Source organism: Oncorhynchus keta, chromosome 14 (assembly GCF_023373465.1).
Source record: "Oncorhynchus keta strain PuntledgeMale-10-30-2019 chromosome 14, Oket_V2, whole genome shotgun sequence".
In the NCBI taxonomy this organism is placed as follows: Eukaryota; Metazoa; Chordata; class Actinopteri; order Salmoniformes; family Salmonidae; genus Oncorhynchus; species Oncorhynchus keta.
The window spans coordinates 39,607,482-39,635,165 of NC_068434.1; the positions used below are offsets into that span (position 1 = coordinate 39,607,482).

The 27,684-nt window shown below is 44.5% G+C and overlaps 1 protein-coding gene across 1 annotated transcript; it reads right to left on the bottom strand.

The window, feature by feature from the left end:
• Positions 1 to 239: 239 nt before the first annotated feature.
• LOC118393400 (zinc finger protein 703-like) lies at positions 240 to 4,128 on the bottom strand. The gene is made up of 2 exons (XM_035786039.2): positions 3,462 to 4,128; positions 240 to 2,579 (listed from the first exon to the last, which is right to left on the bottom strand). The coding sequence occupies exons 1-2, from the start codon at positions 3,711 to 3,713 to the stop codon at positions 1,077 to 1,079; spliced, it is 1,755 nt and encodes a 584-aa protein (XP_035641932.1). The 5' UTR covers positions 3,714 to 4,128; the 3' UTR covers positions 240 to 1,076.
• Between the last annotated feature and the right edge of the window lie 23,556 nt (positions 4,129 to 27,684).

Below are 27,684 nucleotides of genomic sequence, written 5' to 3' on the forward strand. Positions count from 1 at the left end.
GCCATATACCACACCACCTCGGGCCTTATTGCTTAAATATAACGCATAGCCATATAGCTGTAGTATATCACTAAATCATTACTATACTGGTCCATAGAGACAACTGCAGTACGACAGCAGTGCAACAGCTACATGTAATTACATTTAACAGATAAATGACCCTCTTATACCCGTGATGAATACTAGTTTTACGTTAAGGGCAGTATATAAACATTTAATTAAGACAAAACAACTTCCAATGCAATCAAGTATCATTTATTAAACAAAATAAGAGCACTGCCATCGTTGTGTATTTATTTTGTTTGATTTAATCCCGTCCTCTTTCAATGACAGTCAGCAACCCCAACGGGCTCACACAATAACACTTGAAAAAATATGACATCTCTGCTTACAAATAGAAAATAAATGGCAATTTATCAAGAAGACTTTCACCGTCAGGACATGCGATACTCCCTCAGAGTGTGAATAGCAGACGGGGGAAAGAACAGCGGAAATGGAAAGATACAGAAGAAATGTTTAAAAAGTAGGCTTATTCCTCCAGAAAAAAAACCATCAGTCCATCTTTGCCATGGTGCAAAACTTTATTTAAAGAGTGTACGATAGACATAATGCGATGATTCAAATATTTTTTTCTATTCGAATATTTATGAACAATTCATTTGGATAGTAAAACTTCCCCCATTTTGAATGCCAAGCGCTCAAGTGAAAAATAAATACACGTTTTCATTCCTAGGAGGGAGCGGGGAAAAAAATCATAATCTAAAATAAAAAAAAACAATCTAAATTCCACCATCTCATCCAATCAAATTCAAGCTCCTTTCTGTTCCCAGGCAGGTGTCTGGCCCACACACCAATGTCTCTGGGCCGGTACTGCTGGCCAGCCATCACCACTGGGTCTCTTGCCATTGCAATGCCATTCAGAATCCTGTGGCAACAGGTGGTATTCCAGGTAGGCAGGGTGAGGCCCTCTTGTTGTAGTGACTGGCAAAGACCCCTCCTGTCCAGACGGGGCCTGGTTCATCCATCCACTGTGCATGTTTGAGGTGCCTGTTCTGTTGTCTCTGTGTCCTCAGACATCACTGGTAGCCCAGGGCAGAGGCTGAGCCCAGTCTCTGGCTGTAGAGGGCATAGGGGGAGTAGTAGGGCGAGGAGGCCTGTAGAGAATGCATGGACAGGCCTGGGGCTCCGGGCAGGTGGGCCTTGGTGTAGGGGTGGTAGCGGGCCAGGCCTAAGCCAGGTGAACCCCGCAGAGAGAAGGAGCTGGGCATGGTGCCAGGGCTGCCGGGCTGGGGAAGGTGGAGGTGGCAGGAGGCGGCTGAGGAGACAGAGGAGGGGTAGGCAGAGAGGAGCTTACTGTCCAGCCCACCAGAGAGAGCTGTGTGAGTACGCAGGTGGGCCAGCAGCTCCTCTGACGTGGAGAAGCGTTTGTCACACGGCCCTCCTACTGACACCCAGTTACAGGCGTGTGGCTGGGGCTCGTTCTGCAGCATGTAGCCGTAGGTGTAGAGCGGGTGGGACAGGGTGGGGGTGGTGGAGGATAGAGAGCTGGGGTGGAGGGAGTGGAGGTGGTGAGACGGATACATGATTTGGAAACCTGATTTTAGGGAGGAGGGGTCGTGGACACACGTATTGCAGTTACTGCCCCCTAGATGGGGGTGGTTGGGATAGGTCAGACAGTATGGGTCCCTGCATAGACCCTGCATGAGGGACGGAGGTGAGGCCCCGGTGAGGGGGCTGGACCCAGGGTGCTTCCCTGGGATCCCCATCCCTAGACTAGACTTGGTATGATCCAGGAACTGAGAGGGGTAGCCTGCATAGGCGCCCACTATGGAGCCATGGTAGCCCATGGAGGCTGGGGGCATGGGGAAGACGGAGTGTCCTGGTTTGAATGGGGAGACAGGGGCGATGTGTCCGGAGCCTAGCCCAGGCTGAGAGGACTGTGGGTCAGCCTTGCTATCCGGCCGCGGGCTGCTAGCGGAGCTGGCATTGCTGGAGTTGGCGCTAGCCCGCATGTGACTGGAGTTAGCTAGCTGGGCCCCATCCAGCCTCTCCTTGTTGTGATCAGAGTCTTTCTTCCCTGTGCTGCTGTTGCTGTCTGAGCTGGCCTGGTCTGAGCTCACAGGCTTTTTGTCCATGTGCAGGGCCTGAGAGTGTGATGTCTGCTGCTGCGTGGAGGGGGACTGGGTCTGTCTGTGGGACTGGCCCTGGGAGTGCAGGGGAGGGGAGCTGGAGCTAGGAGAGGTGGAGTGTGGGGGGAAGGAAGGGCAAGAGCCGCCGCTCCCGGATCCACCACTGGGCACTCTGAAGCCAGCTTTGTCTGTAGCACCCTTGGTCAACAGCCCGTCCTTGCGGCATTCCCCTCCGGCCTTGTTGTAAGGCTTGAAGCTAGATTTATCCTCCAGAGACTGATGCTGGTCTCCAGACTTGTGGCCGGAGCTGGAGGAGCGTCCGGATGGGTCCTTGTCACTGAGGCTGCCGGAGGAGAGGGAGCCCAGTTTGGACGAGGACGGGGGGTCTGGTTTGCCAATCTGAGAGCAGGTCTGAGCCAGCAGGGCCAGGGGACTCTTCTTAGCATCCAGCTGAGGGCGCGACACACACAGAGACAGGATGAGAGCACTGCCATGTTAAAAACACTCTATATTCACACTATACTAGACTTACATTGGATGGTAATTTGGTAAGTATTGGGGTAATTCTGTAATTATTTGGTTACTATTCTGTAACTATTTGGTTACTAATCTGTAACTATTTGGTTACTAATCTGTAAAATTTGTGCTGTGTGTAGTATTTCCACTAGAAATCTATTTCAGCCACTATCATTTAATAGGCCACATAAAATACATGGATGTGATTTCCATCCCATAAATGTCATCACAACGAGGTGCAGTAAAATGTGTTATAAATGTTAGTCATAAATTAGCCCATGAGTCATATATCTGCAGAGGGAAGGAAACATAATTCTGCTCGAGAGTTGTAATGTCCCTGTGTATTCAGTATGAACATCCCCAATAGAAAGATTTATGACTGCAATGTTGGCACGTGGTAAACAGCATCTGTTCTATTTGGAGAAAACTAAGGAAACGATTGAACTATTTCTGTGTCCTTCTTTTACAGACAATTACGCACAATATCTGAGAGTATCAAGACTGGTTTATTTATGTCATCTAAAAAAGTCGACTCAATAATAGGCTACTAATTTGAGAGATTCATTCAGTGTAATTCGTTGGCCCATGTTTGTGTTATCTAAGAACAAAACTTAAAAGGGGAAAAAATATAAACAGCATTGTAATGTAAACTGTTGACGCATTAGCGACAATTTGATGCGTAATTTGATGCGTAATTCATGATTAATCTCGTAAACTACATGGGATATTTGTAAATATATGTAGATATTTCCAAACATTAACACGGTAGATGATGATTGAACAAATAGACAGTTTTAGAAGATATGCTTCGCTTACCTCAATGCTCACTGGCGCGGACGTCAGGGGTTGGAGATATTCCGGGTGTAGCAAGTGGCTGCTGTGTGCGCTCAACATCTTTAGAATCCGAATGGGCAGCCTTCTAGCCTGTCGTGTTGGATCTGAGGGAGAAGGTACGGAAACCAGCGGTCTTTTCGCTCCTCTCTGGGGTGAATTACCGCTGTTGTTACCAGTGCGCTCGGGGGACGGACTGCGTAAATGCGCTTCAGATCCGTGGGGAGAATCGTTCATCTGGATCGAGGCGGCGCAGAGTTCAGGCGAGGGCAGCGAACGTGTAGGTGCAAGTCGAAATACATTTATGTACACACCGTATTATGCGCAAATCAATAATCAATGATAAGTACCCGGTTTGTTTAATCCAAATATACCAACGCTAGCATGGGTTCCCTGAATCAGATCAAATTATTGTCTTTAAAGAGAAGATTTATCTCAAATGTCATCATTCCTTGATCCGCTCTTCTGTCCCTTCAAAATACTTTCCTTGGAATGGAGCAGAAAGATCATCAGTAGTCAGTTATCAAAATAACAGAATAAAAAAGGACTAAATCGAATATCGCCGTAGAGGATATGGTCAGGCTGCTCCGTCGATGTCCCACTGTCTCTCTCCGTTCACACAACAGCTAGTAACCATGCTCATTTCACATACTAAAGATCTAAGGACGAGGAATTTCAAAGCAAGAAGCCGCCGCCCAATAGCGAGTTCCCGCATTCAATAAGGGGGAAGACTCTCTCCATGTAGAGGCGTGGCCTGCCTATGTCCACACCCTTACACTCACTCTCTGTAGCAATGTTGTAAAGTATGGCCCATGTTCTTTTTTTGTTGTCATTTTATTTAACCTTTATTTAACTAGGCAAGCCAGTTAAGAACAAATTAGAATTCTTATTTACAATGACAGCCTACCCCAGCCAAACCCGGATGACGCTGGGCCAAGTGTGTGCCGCCCTATGAGACTCCCAATCACGGCCAGATGTGATACAGCCTGGATTCGAACCAGGGGCTGTAGTGACACCTCTTGCCGCTGCTCAACTCGGGAGCCCAAGACGCATAGACATATTTTTATGATAACTGACATTAAGTCGTTTTTTATTGACATAGATAGCGCATAGCCAAACAACAAGCTGATGGTTTCCTGAAGAGGTCATTTTTTTTATATAGCCTATCCATTCCCCTTGTAAATAAATTAAGTGCATTCGAAATAACAGCCCTATGTTCATGTCTGGGTACAATTCTGGAATGTTAATGACTTCATTGCATTGCTGCTAGCTGAATCGCCAATTAGGTAATTTAACTAATCTAATTGTGCAATGAATTGGATGTATTATTGGAAAATTAGTCCTGACAGATGCTATTAAGCTCGGGCTGAAATAAATCTACTTTGATGCTCAGGGTACTCTGCTCCTCCAATGGTCATAAATTGTGTCTGGCATGATAGTTCTCATTTCTCTCCCAAGTAACTAGATGATGCCACATCACCTCTTGTTATATCGGCCGTATAAGACACGTCATTGTCTCCACTGAGGTTAAACATTAGAATGGCACGCTTGTGTCTAGAGATGCCTGTCATGACAAGACAACAGCAACTGTCTGACAACACAGCAACAAAATGAGTCACTATTCAACAGATATTATCCAACAGAATTATGCATCAGGTTATGTTACAACAATCAGTATATCAAGTTATTACACATATGGATTTCTTCCCCCTTATTCAGTAATACAAGTCGAAACATTTTGCTTCTCAGGCCAGTTGAGATGAGCAACAAGTCAACCCATCTGTAGCAAATGTATGTGTTCTACAGTATCTTCCTAAGCAACAGATGTATCTACTGTGCATACGGAAATGATTCAAGACCCTGTCCTTTTTTTCACATTCTGTTACATTTCAGCCTTCTTCTAAAATGGATTAAATGAAAAAAAATCCTCATCAATCTACACACAAACCCAATAATGTCAAAGCGACATCAGGTTTTTATACATTTTTGCACATTTATAAAAAATAAAAAAACAGAAATAACTTATGGCTGCAGGGGCAGTATTGAGTAGCTTGGATGAAAGGTGCCCAGAGTAAACGGCCTGCTCCTCACTCCCAGTTGCTAATATATGCATGTCATTAGTAGTATTGGATAGAAAACACTCTGAAGTTTCTAAAACTGTTTGAATGATGTCTGTGAGTATAACATAACTCATATGGCAGGCAAAAACCTGAGAAGAAATCCAAACAGGAAGTGGGAAATCTGAGGTTGGTCGATTTTCAACCCAGCTCCTATTCAATACACCGTGGGATATTGGTTACGTTGCACTTCCTAAGGCTTCCACTAGATGTCAACCGTCTTTAGAAACTTGAATGAGGCTTCAACTGTGATGTGGGGCTGGATGGGATCTGTTGGAGTCACTGGTCTGGCAGAGAGCCAGGTCCTGGTCTCACGCATTTCACATGATAGCGACCTGCGTTCCATGGCTTTTCTACAGACAATGGCATTCTCTGGTTGGAACGTTATTGAAGATTTATGATAACAACATCCTAAAGATTGATTCTATACTTAGTTTGACAAGTTTCTGTAATATAACTTTATGAAGTTTTCGTCCGACGTTCGGCTGGACCTGCACGAGCGTTTGGATTTGTGTACTAAACGCCGTCTCAGATTATTGCATGGTTTGCTTTTTCCGTAAAGTATTTTTGAAATCTGACACAGCGGTTGCATTAAGGAGAGGTATATCTATATTTCCATGCCTAGCAATTGTATTTTCATCGACATTTATAATGAGTATTTCTGTAAAATGATGTGGCTCTCTGCAATATCACCGGATGTTTTTGGAACTAGTGAACATAACTTGCCAAAGTATACTGAGATTTTTTTATATAAATATGAACTTTATCAAACAAAACATACATGTATTGTGTAACATGAAGTCCTATGAGTGTCATCTGATGAAGATCATCAAAGGTTAGTGATTCATTTTATCTCTATTTGTGCTTTTTGTGACTCCTCTCTTTGGCTGGAAAAATGGCTGGGTTTTTCTGTGAGTTGGTGGTGACCTAACATAATCATTTGTGGTGCTTTCGCTGTAAAGCCTTTTTGAAATCGGACACTGTGGTGGGATTAACAACAAGATTACCTTTAAAACGGTATAAGATACATGTATGTTTGAGGAATTTTAATTATCAGATTTATGTTGCTTTGAATTTGGCGCCCTGCACTTTCACTGGCTGTTGTCATATCAATCCCGTTAACGGGATTGCAGCCCTTAGAAGAGACTCGAAATTGAGCTCAGGTGCATCCCGTTTCCATCCTTGAGATGTTTCTACAACTTGATTGGAGTCCACCTGTGGTCAATTTAATTGACAGTGAGGGGAAAAGGTATTTGATCCCCTGTTGATTTTGTACTTTTGCCCACTGACAAATAAATGATCAGTCTATAATTTTAATGGTAGGTTTATTTGAACAGTGAGAGACAGAATAACAACAAAACAATCCAGAAAAATGCATGTCAAAAATTTTATAAATTGATTCGCATTTTAATGAGGGAAATAATTATTTGACCCCCTCTCAATCAGAAAGATTTCTGGGCCCCAGGAGACTTTTAGATTATGAGATTATGAGCACACTCTTAAAGGGAGTGTTTGTTACCTGTATAAAAGGCACTTGTCCACAGAAGCAATCAATCAATCAGATTCCAAACTCTCCACCATGGCCAAGACCAAAGAGCTCTCCAAGGATGTCAGGGACAAGATTGTAGACCTACACAAGGCTGGAATGGGCTACTAAATTATAGACTGATAATTTCTTTGCCAGTGGGCAAACGTACAAAATCAGCAGGGGATCAAATACTTTTTTCCCTCACTGTATAAGGTCCCGCAGTTGACAGTGCATGTCAGAGCAAAAACCAAGCCATGAGGTCGAAGGAATTGTCCATAGAGCCCTGAGACAGGATTGTGTCGAGGCACAGATCTGGGGAAGGGTACCAAAACATTTCTGCAGCATTGGCAGTCCCCAAGAACACAACGTCCTCCATAATTCTTAAATGGAAGAGGTTTGGAAGCACCAAGACTCTTCCTAAAGCTGCCCACCTGGCCAAACTGAGCAATAGGGGGAGAAGGGCCTTGGTCAGGGAGGTGATCAAGAACCCAATGGTCACCCAGAAAGAGCTCCAGAGTTCCTCTGTGGAGATGCGAGAACCTTTCAGAAGGACAACCATCTCTGCAGCACTCCACCAAATCAGGCCTTTATGGAAGAGTGGCCAGACGGAAGCCACTCCTCAGTAAAAGGCACATGACAGCCCGCTTGGAGTTTGCCAAATGGAACCTAAAGACTCTCAGACCATGAGAAACAAGATTCTCTGGTCTGATGAAACCAATAAACCAACTCTTTGGCCTGAATGCCAAGCATCACGTCTGGAGGAAACCTGTCACCATCCCTACGGTGAAGCATGGCGGTGGCAGCTTCATGCTGTGGGGATGTTTTTCAGCGGCAGGGACTGGAAGACTAGTCAGAATTGAGGGAAGGATTAACAGAGCAATGTACAGAGAGATCCTTGATTAAAACCTGCTCCAGTGCGCTCAAGACCTCAGACTGGGGCAAAGGTTCACCTTCCAACAGGACAACGACCCTAAGCACACAGCCAAGACAATGCAGGAGTGGCTTTGGGACAAGTCTCTGAATGTCCTTGAGTGGCCCAGCCAGAGCCCGGACTTGAACCCGATCAAACATCTCTGGAGAGACCTGAAAATAGCTGTGCAGCAATGCTCCGATTTAATACATTTTAGAATAAGGCTGTAATGTAACAAAATGTGGAAATAATCAAGGGGTCTGAATACTTTCCAAATGCACTGTACATGCCTGTTTGGTTCTAAACAACACCAAGCTGTTCATTCAACCTTGTTAAACTGAGAACACTGACAGACTCAATGACTCAAGAGAACAATAAATAAGGGATTTTCCTGTGCTGCTTTAAAAAAAATAATAGGACGTAGAAAGTCTGTGACAGTGCTTATCAAGTGTTGTCAGCAGTGGAGGCCTTGACTATAATGACTATTGCCATTTATCTGCAGTTAAGAGGAAAGGGAGTGGGAAGCTGGCTGGCTGAATGGCTGGCTGGGGGTGGATAGATGAAGTCACTTCTTCTGCCTCACTCAACAGGATCACTGTCTGACTTGTCATCGTTAGCCTTGAGCCATCACTTCTCACCTACACACTGCAGCTAACACTCAAATAACCTGCCGAGACCCAAGAACATGTGTATGCCGATGTACTCAGGGTTAAGTGTGATGTGATCTTCCTTTTGAATGTGTCTGTCTGTCTGTCTGTGTGTTTGTTTTACTCTGTCTCCAACGTGGGATGTAAGACATATAAACAGATGACGCATGCGCCGGTTGGTTATTCTGTTCACAAGCCAATTCAAGAGTAGGCCAGGCTATGAGGCAGGCAAGAATTGAATGAGCTTCAAATATATATATATTTTTTACTCCGTGTCTACTTCTGATCTAAAGATTTGAAAAAATGTCACAAGGAAATGTGCCGTGCTTAAAACTCAAGTCATTCCCTGACATAACTCATTTCTCCATTTGTAAGGGGGTCGGTGGGTTGAGAGAGAGGATAAGTGTGGGTGGGGCGGGTTAAAGAAGGAGGGGGTTGAAAGGAGCCCTGGAGGAGGACAAGAGAGGAAAAAGACAAAGAGCGAGAGAAAGGAACAAGGGGAGTAGTTCCTTTCATGTCTTGCATTGAAGTGGGGCTTGTAACAGCTGTTGTGGCGTGTTGGTGACTGATGGCCACTTCCTGTTGTTGATATTTAAGGGGAAGGTTTTCCGTCAAGAGGGTGCTCAGGAGTAGAAATTCCTTTGGCCCTGGGGGCATTTGCCTTTGCATGGCCATATCAAAGCAAGAGGTCTTTACTAGAACAGCAGCCTAACAAAACGCCCTGTCCTGTGGCTATATGGAGCTGGGGCTACATGGGTAGGTAACTGAGAGTAGAGGACCCCACAGACATGCCCCTCTGTCTGTAATCCTGTGATTTATAGACCCACTGAGGCCTGTAATGGATGCCTAGCTTCATGGCAGGCCTTATTCAATTTAAGTGGTGAAAGGCTGGTGTTTGACTCAGTTGAGAGTAGAGTGTAATGGTACAGTTGAAGTCGGAAGTTTACATACACATCAGCCAAATACATTTAAACTCAGTTTCTCACAATTCCTGACATTTAATCCTGGTAAGCATTCCCTGTTTTAGGTCAGTTAGGATCACCACATTATTTTAAGAATGTGAAATGTCAGAATAATAGAAGAAGTTGGTCAGAAGTTTACATACACTCAATTAGTATTTGGTAGCATTGCCTTTAAATTGTTTAACTTGGGTCAAACTTTTCGGGTAGCCTTCCACAAGCTTCCCACAATAAGTTAGGTGAATTGTGGCCCATTCCTCCCGACAGAGCTGGTGTAACTGAATCAGGTTTGTAGGCCTCCTTGCTCGCACACACTTTTTCAGTTCTGTCAAAAAAAAATCTATAGGAATGAGGTCAGGGCTTTGTGATGGCCACTCCAATACCTTGACTTTGTTGTCCTTAAGCCATTTTGCCACAACTTTGGAAGTATGCTTGGGGTCATTGTCCATTTGGAAGACCCATTTGCGGCCAGGATATAACTTCCTGACCTTCTTGAGATGTTGCTTCAATATATGAACATAATTTTCCTTCATGATGCCATCTATTTTGTGAAGTGCACCAGTCCCTCCTGCAGCAAAGCACCCCCACAACATGATGCTGCCACCCCGTGCTTCACGGTTGGGATGGTGTTCTTCGGCTTGCAAGCCTCTCCCTTTTTCCTCCAAACATACAATGGTCATTATGGCCAAACAGTTCTATTTTTGTTTCATCAAACCAGAGGACATTTCTCCAATAAGTATGATCTTTGTCCCCATGTGCAGTTGCAAACCGTAGTCTGGCTTTTTGATGCTGGTTTTGGAGCAGTGGCTTCTTCCTTGCTGAGCGGCCTTTCAGGTTATGTCAATATGTCAATATAGGACTTGTTTTACTGTGGATATAGATACCAGGTCCTTTGCTGTTGTTCTGGGATTTATTTGCACTTTTCGCACCAAAGTACGTTCATCTCTAGGAGACAGAACGCGTCTCCTTCATGAGCGGTATGACGGCTGCGTGGTCCCATGGTGTTTATACTTGTGTAGTATTATTTGTACAGGTGAACGTGGCACCTTCAGGCGTTTGGAAATTGCTTCCAAGGATGAACCAAACTTGTGGAGGTCTACAATTTATTTTCTAAGGTCTTGACTGATTTCTTTTGATTTTCTCATGCAGCAAAGAGGCACTGAGTTTGAAGGTAGGCCTTGAAATACATCCACAGGCACACCTCCAATTGACAATTATGTCACTTAGCCTATCAGAAGCTTCTGAAGCGATGACATCATTTTCTGTAATTTTAAAGTACCTGTCATGCACAAAGTTGATGTCCTAAATGACTTGCCAAAACTATAGACTTGCCAAAACAAGAAATGTGAGGAGTGGTTGAAAAATTAGTTTTAATGACTCCATCCTAAGTGTATGTAAACTTCCGATTTCAACTGTATATATATATATATATATATATATATATATATATATATATATATATATATATATATATCAGCTGAATATTTTAAACTACAGTGGATGGATTGCTCATCCTGTCAATTGTAGAATTACTTCTTGTACGAGTAAAATCAAATTTGAGGCACACGTGAGGATGTTGACTTGTGAGTTGGTTGCGTTCCAAGTTCATATTTCAAGGGCCTTTCAGTTTGTTTTCAGACCATGTCCATGTCTATAGCCTTCTGATTGTATCAATGAAGCGTAAACGGAGAGAAACTACTGACTGATTGAGTGTAGTGTAATACTGATTGCATCCCAAATGGCACCCTATTCCCTATATGGTGCACTACTCTTGAGCATATCCCCATTGGCCATGGTCAAAGCAGTGCAATTAATGGGGAATAGGGAGCCATTTGGTACGCATGTACTGTATGCTGCAGGCACAGAGAGGATAAGGATAAAGGGTCTGAGGGGCAGAGGAGAAAAAATGAATGTAAATAACTCCTATTTACTTATCTGTGACTGATTTATGGGGTGTGTGGAATGGGAATACAGGCCTGAGGCTGGGGCTCTGCTGATTTAGCCCTGTCTGTGGGTTCTCCAAAAATAATACAACCAAAGGCTGTTTCATGGGGTGTAGCAGACATGCCATTTAGGCTTCAAACACTTAAAAGAGGAAAACCATAGTAGCTAACATTCCATCCTGGACAAATAGTTTAAAATATGGATTTCCCTTGGTTCTGGTGTTAAACATTCACAAAAAACTCTCTACATACAGGGTTCTCTCTTTAAAATAATTATATGTGTGTGTCTCTCTCTCTCGCTCTCTCTCTCTCTCTCGCTCTCTCGCTCTCTCTCTCTCTCTCTCTCTCTCTCTCTCTCTCTCTCTCTCTCTCTCTCTCTCTCTCTCTCGCACACATGCATACGTGCACACACATACGATAAGATCTAAGAAGTGGGATATTTACATATTTCTGTTACATTGTAATGTATCTGTGTGTCAGTACCACCGCTGTGGCTGATATACTTATCTCTCCAGTTTAGGGGTTTAGATTGTCTCTGTTGTCAGCTCAGTCTGTCTCTCCAACACAGCTCTCCTCTTATCTACCCTGCCTGCCTACCTGTCATCTATCTGTCTGCTCTGCCTGATCATCACACCAGGATAATCAGGGCTGATAGTAGTGCTCTGTTCAAAAGTAGTGCACTTTAAAGGGAATAGGGTGCCATTTGGTATGCAGATATGGACTTTCCTCATAGCGTTAATGGTGGATTGCCACTTTTATTTCCTAGGAAAATTGATCCTCGTATGATCCCCAGTTCCACTTTTAACATACACCTGTACAAAAGCACAGACACAGATGCACATAAGCATGACAGACACCCACACGCGTGCAATCTCAAATTCTTCCCCGCTAGATACGAAACAAAAGGAGCTATTGTTCTCCACATGGAGAAGTTATCAGGAATAGTGGGTGTGGGTGGGGGAATGCCCAGGAAGAAAAGACAGACTGACTCAATGCCCGACCACATCTGACTCAAATCAGATTGTCCTACATTGTTGTGTGAAATTTCAGCTGACATCAAAAGGTGTTTTTCCATTGGTCCAGAGAGGGCATTTTATAGCAGTACAATCGAGGCATTCACAGGACCCATGACAGGTTCCAGGGCAGTGAACGCTTGGGGTTTGCATCCCAAAGCACCCTATTTCCTATATAGTACACTACTTTTGACCTATGGGCCCTGATCATAAGTAGTGGACTATATAGGGAATATGGTGCTATTTGAGACAGCCTCTGTGCAAATGAAATCTCCTGCACATTCCTCACGCTTGTTAAACTCACTGCTGCTTCCTCTCCTCACACTCACAGTCACTGGCTCACAATATCTTCATCACCCTCATCCATTCTGTAACACCAAGGACACAAACATAACAAGCACACACACACACACGCATGCACGCGCATGCACGCGCATGCACACGCAAAAAAAGGAACATTTGCTAACTCCATATGTCCTTCCACTTCATTGCAAAACAAACAAAACATTATATTATAAATGGTTATTTATCAAACCTGATTACAAAAGAACATCAGCTTCCACATCCGCACATTTGTTGGCTTCTAAAAGTGATTAAATACAGATGTTCTCTATTCCCAATAGGCCCTACATTCATGAATCAACAGCCTCACCCAGATAATAAAAAATGATGATGGCATCTTTTAGAAAAAATAAAGTAAAAATGTACTCCGACTGCAAATAGGGGTGTAAATCATGTAGCCATGGTTTTGTAAGAAGAAAATTAGTAATCAGAAAGACTTTTATTGGCATGGCCATCTAGATATTTATGTTAAAGGACTTCTGTTTTTGTGACAATACACTTCCCATGCTCATCTGCATGTGAGAGAGAATATTCAGTGAGAGATGTGCGAGTGACAGTCAGGTAATAGATCATTACAAAGTCTAGAAAAGAGTTACAATAATATGGTCATAGCCTGCCAATAACCTACATTTTAAAATCCCCACAAGACACTGCGAGAATCCTGTGGGCATATAGGCCAACAATCCAGACTTGCCTACAGCATCATTGTAGTCCCGCGTTTTTAAGTTTGTCTTCGCGGCGATTCCTGCATTTCCTGAATCTACGTGGTGGTGGTGGTGGTGGGAGGAGAAGGGAAACGTTTGGCTTCACAGTGGTAGGCTACCTGTCAGTCATCAAGACCCGGAGTGAGAGGGGGAAACTTGTCGGTCGCCCTCTGCCTTTGATGTGACGAAGGATGGAGCCGCTCAATTAAAAGCCTATCAATGTGTAAGTAAATCAACGCCTATCAGTCTTGTCACATCAAACAAACGGTTATTGCACTGGTCCGCCCACCCCATTAATCTCCCAGCGTGTTGCTTGCCAACCCTGGGTCATGATGCCACAACGAAATCCTGGGATGGAGTCAGAAATTGGGAAAATGCATTTCTCCATACTTTATCATTTTGGATCATTCACAAATATTTGACTTTATCAAAAGATAAAGGTAGAAAATAGTTGCTATTGAACATTTTCATCTTATGTTCACCGTCTTGATATTCTAGAATGATTATTTTTGCACTTTTTGAGTCCCACGTGGGAAACCGATAAACCGTAGGCTGGGTTATAGACATACATCACTCAGTGTAGCTACAGTGCACAGTTGTAATAGCCCTGTTTTATAAAGGCTATATAGCCTGTCACCTTCAAAAGATGACAAATAAGTCATATGTCTTCTCAGATGAGCGTGCTGAAAACATATCATTTGCTTGACAAATATATTGCCAGAACATAGACCCTCTTCCCTTCTGCTGTCCATGTGTATGAGTCTGGGAACAGATCCAGATTGACAGTCACTGATGATTCACAATGACATTTAAATCAACCACTAGTCGCTATAATTCATTTCTCACTTTTAAGGGAACCATTTGGTTGAAAAACAAAACTATAAAAAGCTGCATTCCAATCGTAGTGGAGGGACATACGATTAGTCTTGTAGCCTGGGTCCTTGTGGTAGTGACAAAGCACTCTGCCAGACCCCGGGTGTAATTCACAGGCTGGAGATGAATACATGAAAGTGAAGCAGTCTCATACATCACCGTAACTCCCCTCTACGGTCATGTGTGCCCCAGAAAGGCACATGCCTACTGCCGTTTGTCATCGGAGCGTGCATTCTCATTTGGAACTTTGTGCTAAGCGCTGTGGGCCAAGCTGACACTTATGAAATATTTCCCCTGCTGACCCCGGCTACCGCTGCAGCCCAGTCATTAATCCTTGCTCTGCAGACAGACAGAGGGGTAGAGGGTAGCACAGAGGGGGTAACGAGAGAGGGGAGGAGGCACAGAGAGAGAGAGAAGAGAGGAGAGGGAGGAGAGAGGAGAGAGAGAGAGAGAGAGAGAGTAGAGAGAGAGAGAGAGAGAGAGAGAGAGAGAGAGAGAGAGAGAGAGAGAGAGAGAGAGAGAGAGAGAGAGGGAGAGAGAGAGAGAGAGAGAGAGAGAGAGAGAGAGGGACAGAGAGAGAGAGAGAGAGAGAGAGAGAGAGAGAGAGAGGGACAGAGAGAGAGAGAGAGAGAGAGAGAGAGAGAGAGAGAGAGAGAGAGAGAGAGAGGGAGAGAGAGAGAGAGAGAGAGAGAGAGAGAGAGAGGGACAGAGAGAGAGAGAGAGAGAGAGAGAGAGAGAGAGAGAGAGAGAGAGAGAGAGAGAGAGAGAGAGAGAGAGAGAGAGAGAGAGAGAGGGACTCCAACGACTACCACACAGCCTTCATGGGAGGCCCTCACATAACATAACACCAACAGCTTTTCTATAGAAATCCATACTTCTATTGATTACTGGGAGGATTGTGTTGCTTTACAAGTTCCCCTCCTCTCATCTACTGTCTGTTTCTCTGTTGTGCTGCTTTACAAGTTCCCCTCCTCTCATCTACTGTCTGTTTCTCTGTTGTGCTGCTTTCCAAGTTCCCCTCCTCTCATCTACTGTCTGTTTCTCTGTTGTGTTGCTTTACAAGTTCCCCTCCTCTCATCTACTGTCTGTTTCTCTGTTGTGTTGCTTTACAAGTTCCCCTCCTCTCATCTACTGTCTGTTTCTCTGTTGTGCTGCTTTACAAGTTCCCCTCCTCTCATCTACTGTCTGTTTCTCTGTTGTGTTGCTTTCCAAGTTCCCCTCCTCTCATCTACTGTCTGTTTCTCTGTTGTGTTGCTTTACAAGTTCCCCTCCTCTCATCTACTGTCTGTTTCTCTGTTGTGCTGCTTTACAAGTTCCCCTCCTCTCATCTACTGTCTGTTTCTCTGTTGTGTTGCTTTACAAGTTCCCCTCCTCTCATCTACTGTCTGTTTCTCTGTTGTGCTGCTTTACAAGTTCCCCTCCTCTCATCTACTGTCTGTTTCTCTGTTGTGCTGCTTTCCAAGTTCCCCTCCTCTCATCTACTGTCTGTTTCTCTGTTGTGTTGCTTTACAAGTTCCCCTCCTCTCATCTACTGTCTGTTTCTCTGTTGTGTTGCTTTACAAGTTCCCCTCCTCTCATCTACTGTCTGTTTCTCTGTTGTGCTGCTTTACAAGTTCCCCTCCTCTCATCTACTGTCTGTTTCTCTGTTGTGTTGCTTTCCAAGTTCCCCTCCTCTCATCTACTGTCTGTTTCTCTGTTGTGCTGCTTTACAAGTTCCCCTCCTCTCATCTACTGTCTGTTTCTCTGTTGTGCTGCTTTCCAAGTTCCCCTCCTCTCATCTACTGTCTGTTTCTCTGTTGTGCTGCTTTACAAGTTCCCCTCCTCTCATCTACTGTCTGTTTCTCTGTTGTGCTGCTTTCCAAGTTCCCCTCCTCTCATCTACTGTCTGTTTCTCTGTTGTGCTGCTTTACAAGTTCCCCTCCTCTCATCTACTGTCTGTTTCTCTGTTGTGCTGCTTTACAAGTTCCCCTCCTCTCATCTACTGTCTGTTTCTCTGTTGTGCTGCTTTCCAAGTTCCCCTCCTCTCATCTACTGTCTGTTTCTCTGTTGTGCTGCTTTACATGTTCCCCTCCTCTCATCTACTGTCTGTTTCTCTGTTGTGCTGCTTTCCAATTTCCCCTCCTCTCATCTACTGTCTGTTTCTCTGTTGTGCTGCTTTACAAGTTCCCCTCCTCTCATCTACTGTCTGTTTCTCTGTTGTGCTGCTTTACAAGTTCCCCTCCTCTCATCTACTGTCTGTTTCTCTGTTGTGCTGCTTTCCAAGTTCCCCTCCTCTCATCTACTGTCTGTTTCTCTGTTGTGCTGCTTTCCAAGTTCCCCTCCTCTCATCTACTGTCTGTTTCTCTGTTGTGCTGCTTTACAAGTTCCCCTCCTCTCATCTACTGTCTGTTTCTCTGTTGTGCTGCTTTCCAAGTTCCCCTCCTCTCATCTACTGTCTGTTTCTCTGTTGTGCTGCTTTACAAGTTCCCCTCCTCTCATCTACTGTCTGTTTCTCTGTTGTGCTGCTTTCCCATATCTGGATCCTTTTCCACTTGATCCTTCTTTTCTTTCGTGTGCTTTTCCTTTGATCTCTACATTTTCATCCAGTTGATTTGTTTCGTCCTCCCTTTCCCTGGCCCGAGTGCATGTGTGCAGCACCCCAATAACTAAGTTTGGGCCTTATAAAGGTTATTTAGTTGCCAGGAGAAAGAGCAAGCTGCTTCTGCATGGCCTGCCAGAAGGTTACACTCCTGGTGCATCGTAAATTACACACGACAGGCAACAACAGGGGAGCAGAGAGGAAGAGAGAGGGGTTGTGAAGTGAAGACGTAAGTGCAGTTTTCTTTCTGGTCTGACTTGATGAATGAGTTTGAGAACAAGGCAGAAAATACATCATATCACCTTTAATGGGTACAGATTTCTGCAGTAATAACTCAACCTTAAAAATGGAGGGGGAAAAAAGGTGAAATATGGCTTCGCTTATTCCTCCCAATGACACTTTTACGAGCCCTCCCTGCAGTATAAAGGCATTGATTGCTATTTCAAAGTACTGTGTTGGACCCAATACTGAGTACAAACAGCTGTCACAGTGGAGGTAGTGGTAGGGAGAGGGAAGGAGGGAGGGATGCTGAGAGGACTTATGGCTCTCGCAAATTTAGGGCCTCTTTTCACAGAGTCGTTCACAGCTGTAAATTTACAGTGTTTGTGCTAACTGTTATTAAAACCAAATCCATGGCCTGGCCAATGTCATCCACTTTAGGAGAGCAGTTGGGGAGAATTCTTGTGCTGACGGCCTGTCCCTATGGTGAAGGTGACAAAGAGCCCATATAAAAAAATGAAAAGGTAATGTGTGTGTGTGTGTGTTTGTGTTTGTGTTTGTGTTTGTGTTTGTGCGTGCATATGGAGAGATTAACTATCTCTGCTTGTCTTTATGTGTGCGTCAACATTATGTCTTGTCCAGACCAGTCATCTTCTCCATCTTGCTCTGAGAAACTCTGTTCTTCTCTCCTTCTCTCCCTCTCTCTCCTGTTTTCCGTGCTGTGTACTTCGTTACTTTTACGAGAGCTCTGACCTTATGAAGTATGCTATAACTATTTGTGCTTACACTGTGTGACCTAAGCCAGTCCTGCTATAAACCAGGCGTAAGTAACATGTGTGTCTCTCTCTGTGAGCCCGGAGATGTCAGCGGCTAGGGGGATTTCATTACTGTTGAGTACACTAGACATGATGGGAAACACAGGGAGCACAGACCATTACTCTCTGCTTATGGAGTTCGGTCAGTGTCCTTGGTTGGTTTTTTCATTATCAATTGTAAGTCAAGGCTCCCTGGATTCAATTTGAGAACTTTATGAATATCTCTACCTTTTGACAAACTAAGATGAGCTGATGAGGATTCATGTTCTCTTTGTTCTCCCCCCTCTCTCTCTCTCTCTCTCTCTCTCTCTGACTCTCTCTCTCTCTCTCTCTCTCTCTCTCTCTCTCTCTCTCTCTCTCTCTCTCTCTCTCACACAGCCCAGTCTATTAAAACCTATTCTGGACTCCTGCCACCTACACATCATGTATTTTAGCTGAGGCCAAGAGGAATTATTGATGTGTAAATCCTAAAGCCTTTTAGGAAATCAAAGTTCCAAGACATAAATCACATTTCCTTGCAAATCCAATAGTCTCACACACACACACTCACTCACTCACTCACTCACTCACTCACTCACTCACTCACTCACTCACTCACTCACTCACTCACTCACTCACTCACTCACTCACTCACTCACTCACTCACTCACTCACTCACTCACTCACTCACTCACTCATCCTAACACAGATAGAGGGTGAGGGAGTCTCTGGACTCCTTCCTATCTATCCCCCGCTTCTTTCTTCAGGCTCATGAGGGAAAAGTTCAGGCCTCATCCTTTCCTCCCTCTGTCTTGCTGTCTCATCCCTCTTTTCTCTGTTTGTACTTTACACCTCCACATTTGACTCCGCTCTCAATCACTCCTACACAGTACCACATATACTCACTGTTCTCTTATTCCTCTGCTAAACTTCTGATCTCTCTTTTATTTTACAGCTTTCATTCGTCATTTCTATCCATTTCTCACATATCCACTTTATGGATCTCTCTCTCTCTCTCTCTCTCTCTCTCTCTCTCTCTCTCTCTCTCTCTCTCTCTCTCTCTCTCTCTCTCTCTCTCTCTCTCTCTCTCTCTCTCTCTCTCTCTCTCTCTCTCTCTCACTCATCCCTGTGTCTCCTAGGACAACATCTTGACACATTGAAAAGGGAGGGTGCTGTGGTGGAAATGTATCTCATCAGGCTGGCAGGCTGAAACGACTGGTTTTGTAAAGAGAGATTTACCGCCTGTTTGAAATGGAGGCATTACATGATTGGGTCCCAAATGGCACCCTACTCCCTATATAGTGGATTACTTTTGACCAGAGCCCTATGGACCCTGGTCAAAAGTAGTGGACTAAATAGGGAATACCGTGCCATTTGAGTTGGAGACATGTTGTGCAGGTGTTGGGATGACTTCTCCTGGTGGCTGACTGCGCCTTTATTGAGCACTAAATAAAACAAGAGGACGATTTAACTCTTCATCAGACCAAGTTGCAGAAGTAGAGAAAAGCGAAAGCACTGTAAACAATGTTAAGGGAAGGTGTGAGGGGTTAGCGCTCAATTCTTCTTCCTCTCCTTATTACAGGTAAAAGACGGTAAAGCTAGAACAGCCGGCAGAACTGTCATTTCACAATGTGTGGGCCAGGCCTACTTAGGAACATGATAGGTTGGGGACTTTCTCATCGATTTCCATGTCATTCTTTCAAATCACTGCTCTTCATTTTGCCATGAAAACCACACAATGGTGAAAATAGAATCAATATTGTCCTGTAGAGCTGGAGCACACTGAGCCACCATAACACAGTGGAGTGCTACATGTTATGGTGACATCCCTTTACGGCGCGTTGGTGGGGAGCCTCTGTGATCCACCAGGGTTGGCTTGCACTGGCTGGCAGATTGTATCAGCAAACGAGGCAGGCATATGTGCAGGAAGACAAAATAATACAAAAAAAAGGGGGGTTAGTGATAAAACTGTGAAGGATTATCTGCCTTTTGCCCTGCCCAGTGATTTGCTGTCAAAACGGATTTTGTAGAGATGGAATGACAGAAAGGAAGATGATGGAAGGGAGGGGGGGTGGGGGTGGGGGGGGGGGGGGGTGTCATTCAGGGAGGATTTTGTTTTTTGTTTCATTTCTTGTCTTCCTCTCCTGACACCCTCTTCCCATGCATTGTGTGTCACTCACATCTGAACTTGCCGAGCAAATTCTGTGGAATGATTGGAGCTGTCACTCAAATGTAATTTGTTGGGTGCCGAGAGAGAGAGAGAGAGAGAGAGAGAGATGTAGAGACTAGGACAGGTGTAGTCTGTCTATAGTAACTCACTCTGTTCATGCTTCAGATCACAGATGATAACTTTAAAGGCGACAAGATAAATGTCTGTAAACGCAGGTGGTCTCACTACACAAACATCACCTATGTCATCCAGAACTGAAGGGATATTACAGCTTGACTGTTCTCAAACACTCCAGCTCCAGAGGGCAAACCAAGGGCACGATAGAATAGTGTTCTATTTCTTTTTCAGCTGCTCCATACTCAGATACAATACATTGTTTTGTGTCCAGGCTTGTCTCCAAGTTCATCTGGCAATCATGTGTTTTATGAAGATTTGAACTGAATTAAAGCTGAACATTATGCATTAAATTATAACATAGAGCTGTCGTTGAATCAAGATCATTTGAATGGAGAGAAACCACATTATTTCAGACACACACAACTTTTTCCTTCTCAGTAATAATGTGTTTGGTGGCAGTCTAAACTATTCAGTCGGTACCGAGGCGACGACAGCATAATTGACTCACTTGATTCTCTTTAACCTGACCAAAATATTCTCTCCGGCCAAATGCCCCGTTGTGCTAAAGTTGCCACCCCGGTGACAATCCCAATTCCTGACAGCTGAGTAGTAGTCTCAGGGAGTTTAAAAAGAGAGGTGTGACTTGAGCCACCGTGGCTCATCAAAGTCATTACACACATTTCTGAAGCTGCCACTTCCAGCGCGCTGGGTTATTGAGATGATTTTACAGCACCCAGCTGGCTACTGCCTATTCAGGGAGTTGACACCGGGGTTAGAAAAATACACCCTCGGAGTGAGCTTGGGGTCCAGGGGTCTCACCTGTTGACTGTCAATGGATGGCGTAGTAGAGACGTAGCGACTGTGGTGGGATGTGGCGGAGGCGTGTGGTGGATGCAGCTTATGTACAAGGGACAGTTAAGAGTCCCAGAGTTCCAGAGAACCTGCTGGTTTTTAATGTAACATTAGTGTACCTACCTGTCTGTGGGCTCTCTGTTACAAGAACAGACAGAATAGCTCCCAAGCTCTGGGCTTCCTTTGCACAGTGAAACACTCTAAAAGAGAGAGAGGGAGGGAGGAAAATAGGGAGGGGTATAGAGGTGTAATTATTGTTTCACAAAACCTATATTTCCCCTCTGGGCCATACACATTCTCCATCTCGCCCAACCTTTCTCGCTTTCTCTTTTCACCAAATTCAATGATACTTTTTTCTCTGTCACTTTGGTCTCTAAACTTTGAGGATTAGGGTGTAAAAGATGGGGAGAGAGGGCTGGCATGTTGTGGCTGTGGCTGCAGGCCTCTGCAAGGGAGATATCCTCAGGTTTCACTGATAGATACCCTGTCTGTCTGTCACCCTGAGGCGACAGGGAGATGTCATCATGTGTCAGAGCCTATCTGTCATCTCAGTCCTGTCAGCGTGGCTCTGCCGCGTTCCATCACGGCTCTGTCACTCTGAGTTTTCTCCACGACTGTGATCTGAGAGGCCCAGACAATGCAACTGCCTGCTCTGCAATCCCCTCTCTGCACTCCCCTCTCAGCTCAGCTCACCTCTACTGATCTGCTCCCCTCTTAGTGCGGTAAAACCTACCGCTTACATGACGCAACAGATGCAAGGTCAAGGTGTCTGTTGAGTTTTTGTTTTCTCTCAGGTGTGTTGCTGCGGTTGCCAATGCATGGAAGCCAATGAGGAGTGTGAGTGTGTCCGTGTGCGAGCGAGGCGAGGCAGGCGTTGTGTGTTTGAGTGACAGTGTGAGTGAGGTGCAGCCAGGCGGCGGCTCTTTGTAAGAAGTGCTGCCTACCTTCTCTTCTCACAAGTCCCTCCCGGCAACAAACTGTCATGGCTGACAGCTTCCACAAAGGAGGAGATGGAGGGAGAGGCAGGGGGTACAGGGATTAAAAAAAGTTGAAGAGATGAAATTAAAGCAAAGAAGGAACCTGACAGCACCTTGAGAAGAGGTATTGTCTGTGGGGGAAATGTATCTGTGAGAACAGGCTTTGATCACTGGAGGATGAGAAAGGGAAGTGCTTGTAAAGACGGCTCCCTAAGCTCATTGAAAAGAATGGAGGAAAGAAACCAGACCTGCAATTACTCCTCTCTCAGTGACTCAGGCAGGCCAGAGGAAACCACAACACGAAGGGGTAATGGTTCTACAAAACACAACCTGGAAGGTCAAGGTTGAGACATACTTGACCCTGTCGGTTGTGCAGCGGGCCGTGTTGAATGGTGACAGTAGTAGTACTGTTGGTCGAGGGTTTCGTCTACTTCTCTTCTCTGTTACTCAATGCGTTGCAGAAACTGCCGAGGTCGCACTATTCACAAGACTCAGTAAATGCAAAAAGACAGATGAAACGTAGCTACAGCATTGAAGTAAAAAGACAAAAACCCCTTTCCCAAGAGGAAAACAAAAAGACAAAGGATTGTAGGAAAAGAAGCTTCACTTCAAAGGGGGAAGATTTTAATACATGAAGGAGAATGAACTCTGAGAGAGAGAAAGGAGGGAGAGGCAGTTGGAGGTGGACGGAGCAGGGGGGTGGAGCAGTGGAGATAATCACCTTTATTTGGTGATTTGGAGGAGAGGAGGCCAGAGCACCGCCCCAGCTCCATGTATATGGGAAGAGAAGTGCAGCTCCACTGCCCCACTATGCCCCACTTTGCCCCAACAGCACTTTGATAGACAAAGCAGCCCAGTGAAGGGGAACTTCATGCTGGCAGGATCTGAGGAGACTGTTTACAGAAGAGCTTGTCTGATGTAGGCCCTGTTCCCGCCCTTGTATGGAAAGCAGTGTAGGGAGCCCGGCTTTGATGTCTCTCTCTTTCTGTTTCTCTATGTTCTGTTTCCCTCCTTCTTTATCTCTCTCTCTCTCCCTCTCTCTTTCTCCGTCAATTACCTCGTGCCCCTGCACATCAACTCGGTATTGTGTATATACCCTGTGTAATAGCCAAGTCGAGAGAGAGCTAGAGAGAGCGAGAGAGAGAGAGAGGGAGAGAGAGAGAGAGAGAGAGAGAGAGAGAGAGAGAGAGAGAGAGAGAGAGAGAGAGAGAGAGAGAGAGAGAGATGAGAGAAGCTACCTCAAATCAAATGTTTGTCACATGCTTCGTAAACAACAGGTATAGACTAACAGTGAATTGCTTACTTACGGGCCCTTCCCAACAACCCAGAAAGAAAGAAAATATAGAAATAATAGGAAAGTAATAACTTGTAGTAATACAATTAATAATAAATACACAATGAGTAATGATAACTTGGCTATATACATGGGTTACCAGTACAGAGTCGATGTGCAGTGGTACGAGGTAATTGAGGTAGTTACAGTGCATTCGGAAAGTATTCAGACCCCTTGACTTTTTCCACATTTTGTTACTGCATTTCAATTAACAGGTGTGCCTTGTTAAAAGTACATTTGTGGAATTTCTTTCCTTCTTAATGTGTTTGAGCCAATCAGTTGTGTTGTGACAAGGTAGAAGTGGTATCCAGAAGATAGCCCAATTTGGTAAAAGACCAAGTCCATATTATGGCAAGAACAGCTCAAATAAGCAAAGAGAAACGACAGTCCATCATTACTTTAAGACAAGAAGGTCAGTCAATACTTACCATTTCAAGAACTTTGAACGTTTCTTCAAGTGCAGTCGCAAAAACCATCAAGCGCTATGATGAAACTGGCACTTAGGAGGACCGCCACAAGAAAGGAAGACCCAGACTTAACTCTGCTGCAGAGGATAAGTTCATTAGAGTTAACTGCACCTTAGATTGCAGCCCAAATAAATACTTCACAGATTTCAAGTAACAGACATCAACTGTTCAGAGGAGACTGCGTGAATCAGGCCTTCATGGTCAAATTGCTTGCAACGAAGAGCCTTGCTTGGGCCAAGAACTTTGAGCAATGGACATTAGACCGGAGGAAATGTGTAATTTGGTCTGATGAGTCCAAATTTGAGATTTTTGGTTCCAACCTCTGTGTCTTTGTGAGACACAGACTAGGTGAACGGAGGATCTCTGCATGTGTGGTTCCCACCGTGAAGCATGGAGGAGGAGGTGTGATGGTGTAGGGGTGCTTTGCTGGTGATTTATGTCAAATAAAGGCACACTTAACCAGCATGGCTACCACAACATTCTACAACGATACGCCATCCCATCTGGTTTGCACTTAGTGGGACTATCATTTGTTTTTCAACAGGACAATGACCCAACACAACTCCAGGCTGTGTAAGGGTTATTTGACCAAGAAGGAGAGTGATGGAGTGCTGCGTCAGATGACCTGGCCTCCACAATCACCTGACCTCAACCCAATTGAGATGGTTTGGCATGAGTTGGACTGCAGAGTGAAGGAAAAGCAGCAAACAAATGTTCAACATATGTGGGAACTCCTTCAAGACTGTTGGAAAAGCATTCCAGGTGAAGCTGGTTGAGAGAATGCCAAGGGTGTGCAAAACTGCCAGCAAGGCAAATGTTGGCTACTTTGAAGAATCTAAAATCCTTTTTTGGTTACTGCATGATTCCATATGTGTTATTTCATAGTTTAGATGCCTTCACTACTATTCTACAATGGAGACATTTTTGAAAATAAAGAAAAACCCTTGAATGAGTAGGTGTGTCCAAATCATTTGACTGGTGCTGTATATAAAGAGTAATATTGGAATGCAAATTCAACATTGAATACATTTAAACTCTATGTCTGACATAGTAAAGTTGTCTTCTTTTTTTAGCCCATAATTATGTGTGTGAGGTCTAATCTTTTGTTTAAAAGTAGAATACCAAGAAACACTCTCTGTGACCATGACTTAGCCGACTGCTGTAAAAGGTTAACTTGACATTTTTAGGCTCAGGGACTATGCAGGTCTGCTTGAAAGATGTAGGTATTACAGACTGGGTCAGGGAGAGGTTGGAAATGTCAGTGAAGACAATTGCCAGCTGGTCAGCGCATGCTCGGAGTACGCGTCCTGGTAATCGGTCTGGCCCTGCGGCCTTGTGAATGTTAACCTGTTTAAAAGTCTTACTTTCATCGGCTACGACGAGCATGATCCTACAAGTATATGTATAGGCGCATATGCGCCTGTATGTGTGCGTGCGTGAGTGTGTGTGCGTGCATACCTTCGCACGTGCGTGCGTGTGCTCTGATAGAGTCAAATAGGTCCTGTCAACAGCATGGCTGCTTTAATGTGACATAATAATGTGGCCTGCCAGTGCCAATAACTCACCACAAGCAGCACATTTGTGCATATTTATAAGAGTCCATAATTTCAGCCCCCTCATAAAAAATTAAATCTCTACTTGTGCTGGTGCTGGGAACTGCTGAGTGTGTTCATAAACCATTGAGCAAGCCTTTCATTCACTACCTGGGGAAGATTTGTGTGTATGGCCGGGAGAGGAGATGATAGAGAACATATTTATCAATGATCTAACTGAAACAAATGTACAGTTGAAGTCAGAAGTTTACATACACCTTAGCCAAATAGATTTAAACTCAGTTTTTCACAATTCCTGACATTTAATCAGAGTAAAAATTCCCTGTCTTAGGTCAGTTATGATCACCACATTATTTTAAGAATGTGAAATGTCAGAATAATAGTTGAGAGAATAATTTATTTCAGCTTTTATTTCTTTCATCACATTCCCAGTGGGTCAGAAGTTTACATACACTCAATTAGTATTTGGTAGCATTGTTTAACTTGGGTCAAAAGTTTCAGGTAGCCTTCCACAAGCCTCCCACAATAAGTTGGGGGAATTTTGGCCCATTCCTCCTGACAGAGCTGGTGTAACTGAGTCAGGTTTGTAGGCCTCCCTGTTCGCACACGCTTTTTCAGTTCGGCCCACAATTTTTTAAATAGGATTGAGGTCAGCGCTTTGTAATGGCCACTCCAATACCTTGACTTTGTTGTCCTTAAGCCATTTTGCCACAACTTTGGAAGTATGCTTGGGGTCATTGTCCATTTGGAAGACCCATTTGCGACCAAGCTTTAACTTCCTGACTGATGTCTTGAGATGCTGCTTCAATAATATCCACATAATTTTCTTTCCTCATGATTCCATCTATTTTATGAAGTGCACCAGTCCCTCCTGCAGAAAAGCACCCCCACAACATGATGCTGCCACCCACATGCTTCACGGTTGTGATGGTGTACTTCGACTTGCAAGCCTCCCCCTTTTTCCTCCAAACATAACGATGGTCATTATGGCCAAAAAGTTATATTTTTGTTTCATCAGACTGGAGGACAGTTCTCCAAAAAGTACGATCTTTGTCCATATGTGTAGTTGCAGACAGTAGTCTGTAGTCTGGCTTTTTTATGGCGGTTTTGGAGCAGTGGCTTCTTCCTTGCTGTGTGGCCTTTCAGGTTATGTTGATATAGGACTTGTTTTACTGTTTTGTACCTGTTTCCTCCAGCATCTTCACAAGGTCCTTTTGGTCTTGTTCTGGGATTTATTTGCACTTTTCGCACCAAAGTACTTTCATCTCTAGGAGACAGAACGCGTCTCCTCCCTGAGCGGTATGACGGCTGCGTTGGCCCGTGGTGTTTATACTTGCGTACTATTGTTTGTAAAGATGAACGTGGTACCTTCAGGCATTTGGAAATTGCTCCCAAGGATGAACCAGACTTCTGACTTCAGATTTCTTTACATCCACAGGTACACCTCCAATTGACTCAAATAATGTCAATTAGCCTATCAGAAGCTTCTAAAGCCATGACATAATTTTCTGGAATTTTCCAAGCTGTTTAAAGACACAGTCAACTTAGTGTATGTAAACTTCTTACCAACTGGAATTGTGATACAGTGAATTATAAGTGAAATAATCTGTCTGCAAACAATTGTTGGATTTTTTTTGTGTCACGCACAAAGTAGATGTCCTAACCGACTTGACAAAACTATAGTTTGTTAACAAGAAATTTGTGGGGTGGTTGAAAAACAAGTTTTAATGACTACAACCTAGGTGTATGTAAACTTCTGACTTCAACTGTAGCACATTCATAATACTGTGACTGATTCTGTGTCAAATTATCTCTTATTGCGCCAGCTGTGCCACCAGAGACTCTGGGTTCGCGCTCAGGCTCTGTCGTAACCGGCCGGGACCGGGAGGTCCTTGGGGCAATGCACAATTGGCCCAGTGTCTTCTGGGCTAGGGAGGGTTTGGCCGGTAGGGATGTCCTTGTCTCATCGCGCACCAGCAACTCTTGTGGCGGGCCGAGTGCAGTGCGCACTAACCAAGGTTGCCAGGTGCACGGTGTTTCCTCCGGCACATTGGTGCGGCTGGCTTCTGGGTTGGATGCGCGCTGTGTTAAGAAGCAGCGCGGCTTGGTTGG

Bases quoted from the DNA above. Each gene is read 5' to 3' on its own strand.
- LOC118393400 (XM_035786039.2), bottom strand. From the start codon at position 3,713: ATGAACGATTCTCCCCACGGATCTGAAGCGCATTTACGCAGTCCGTCC. The intron at 2,580-3,461 runs GTAAGCGAAGCA...TCGCGCCCTCAG, and splicing joins CCGCGCCAGTGAGCATTGAG to CTGGATGCTAAGAAGAGTCC.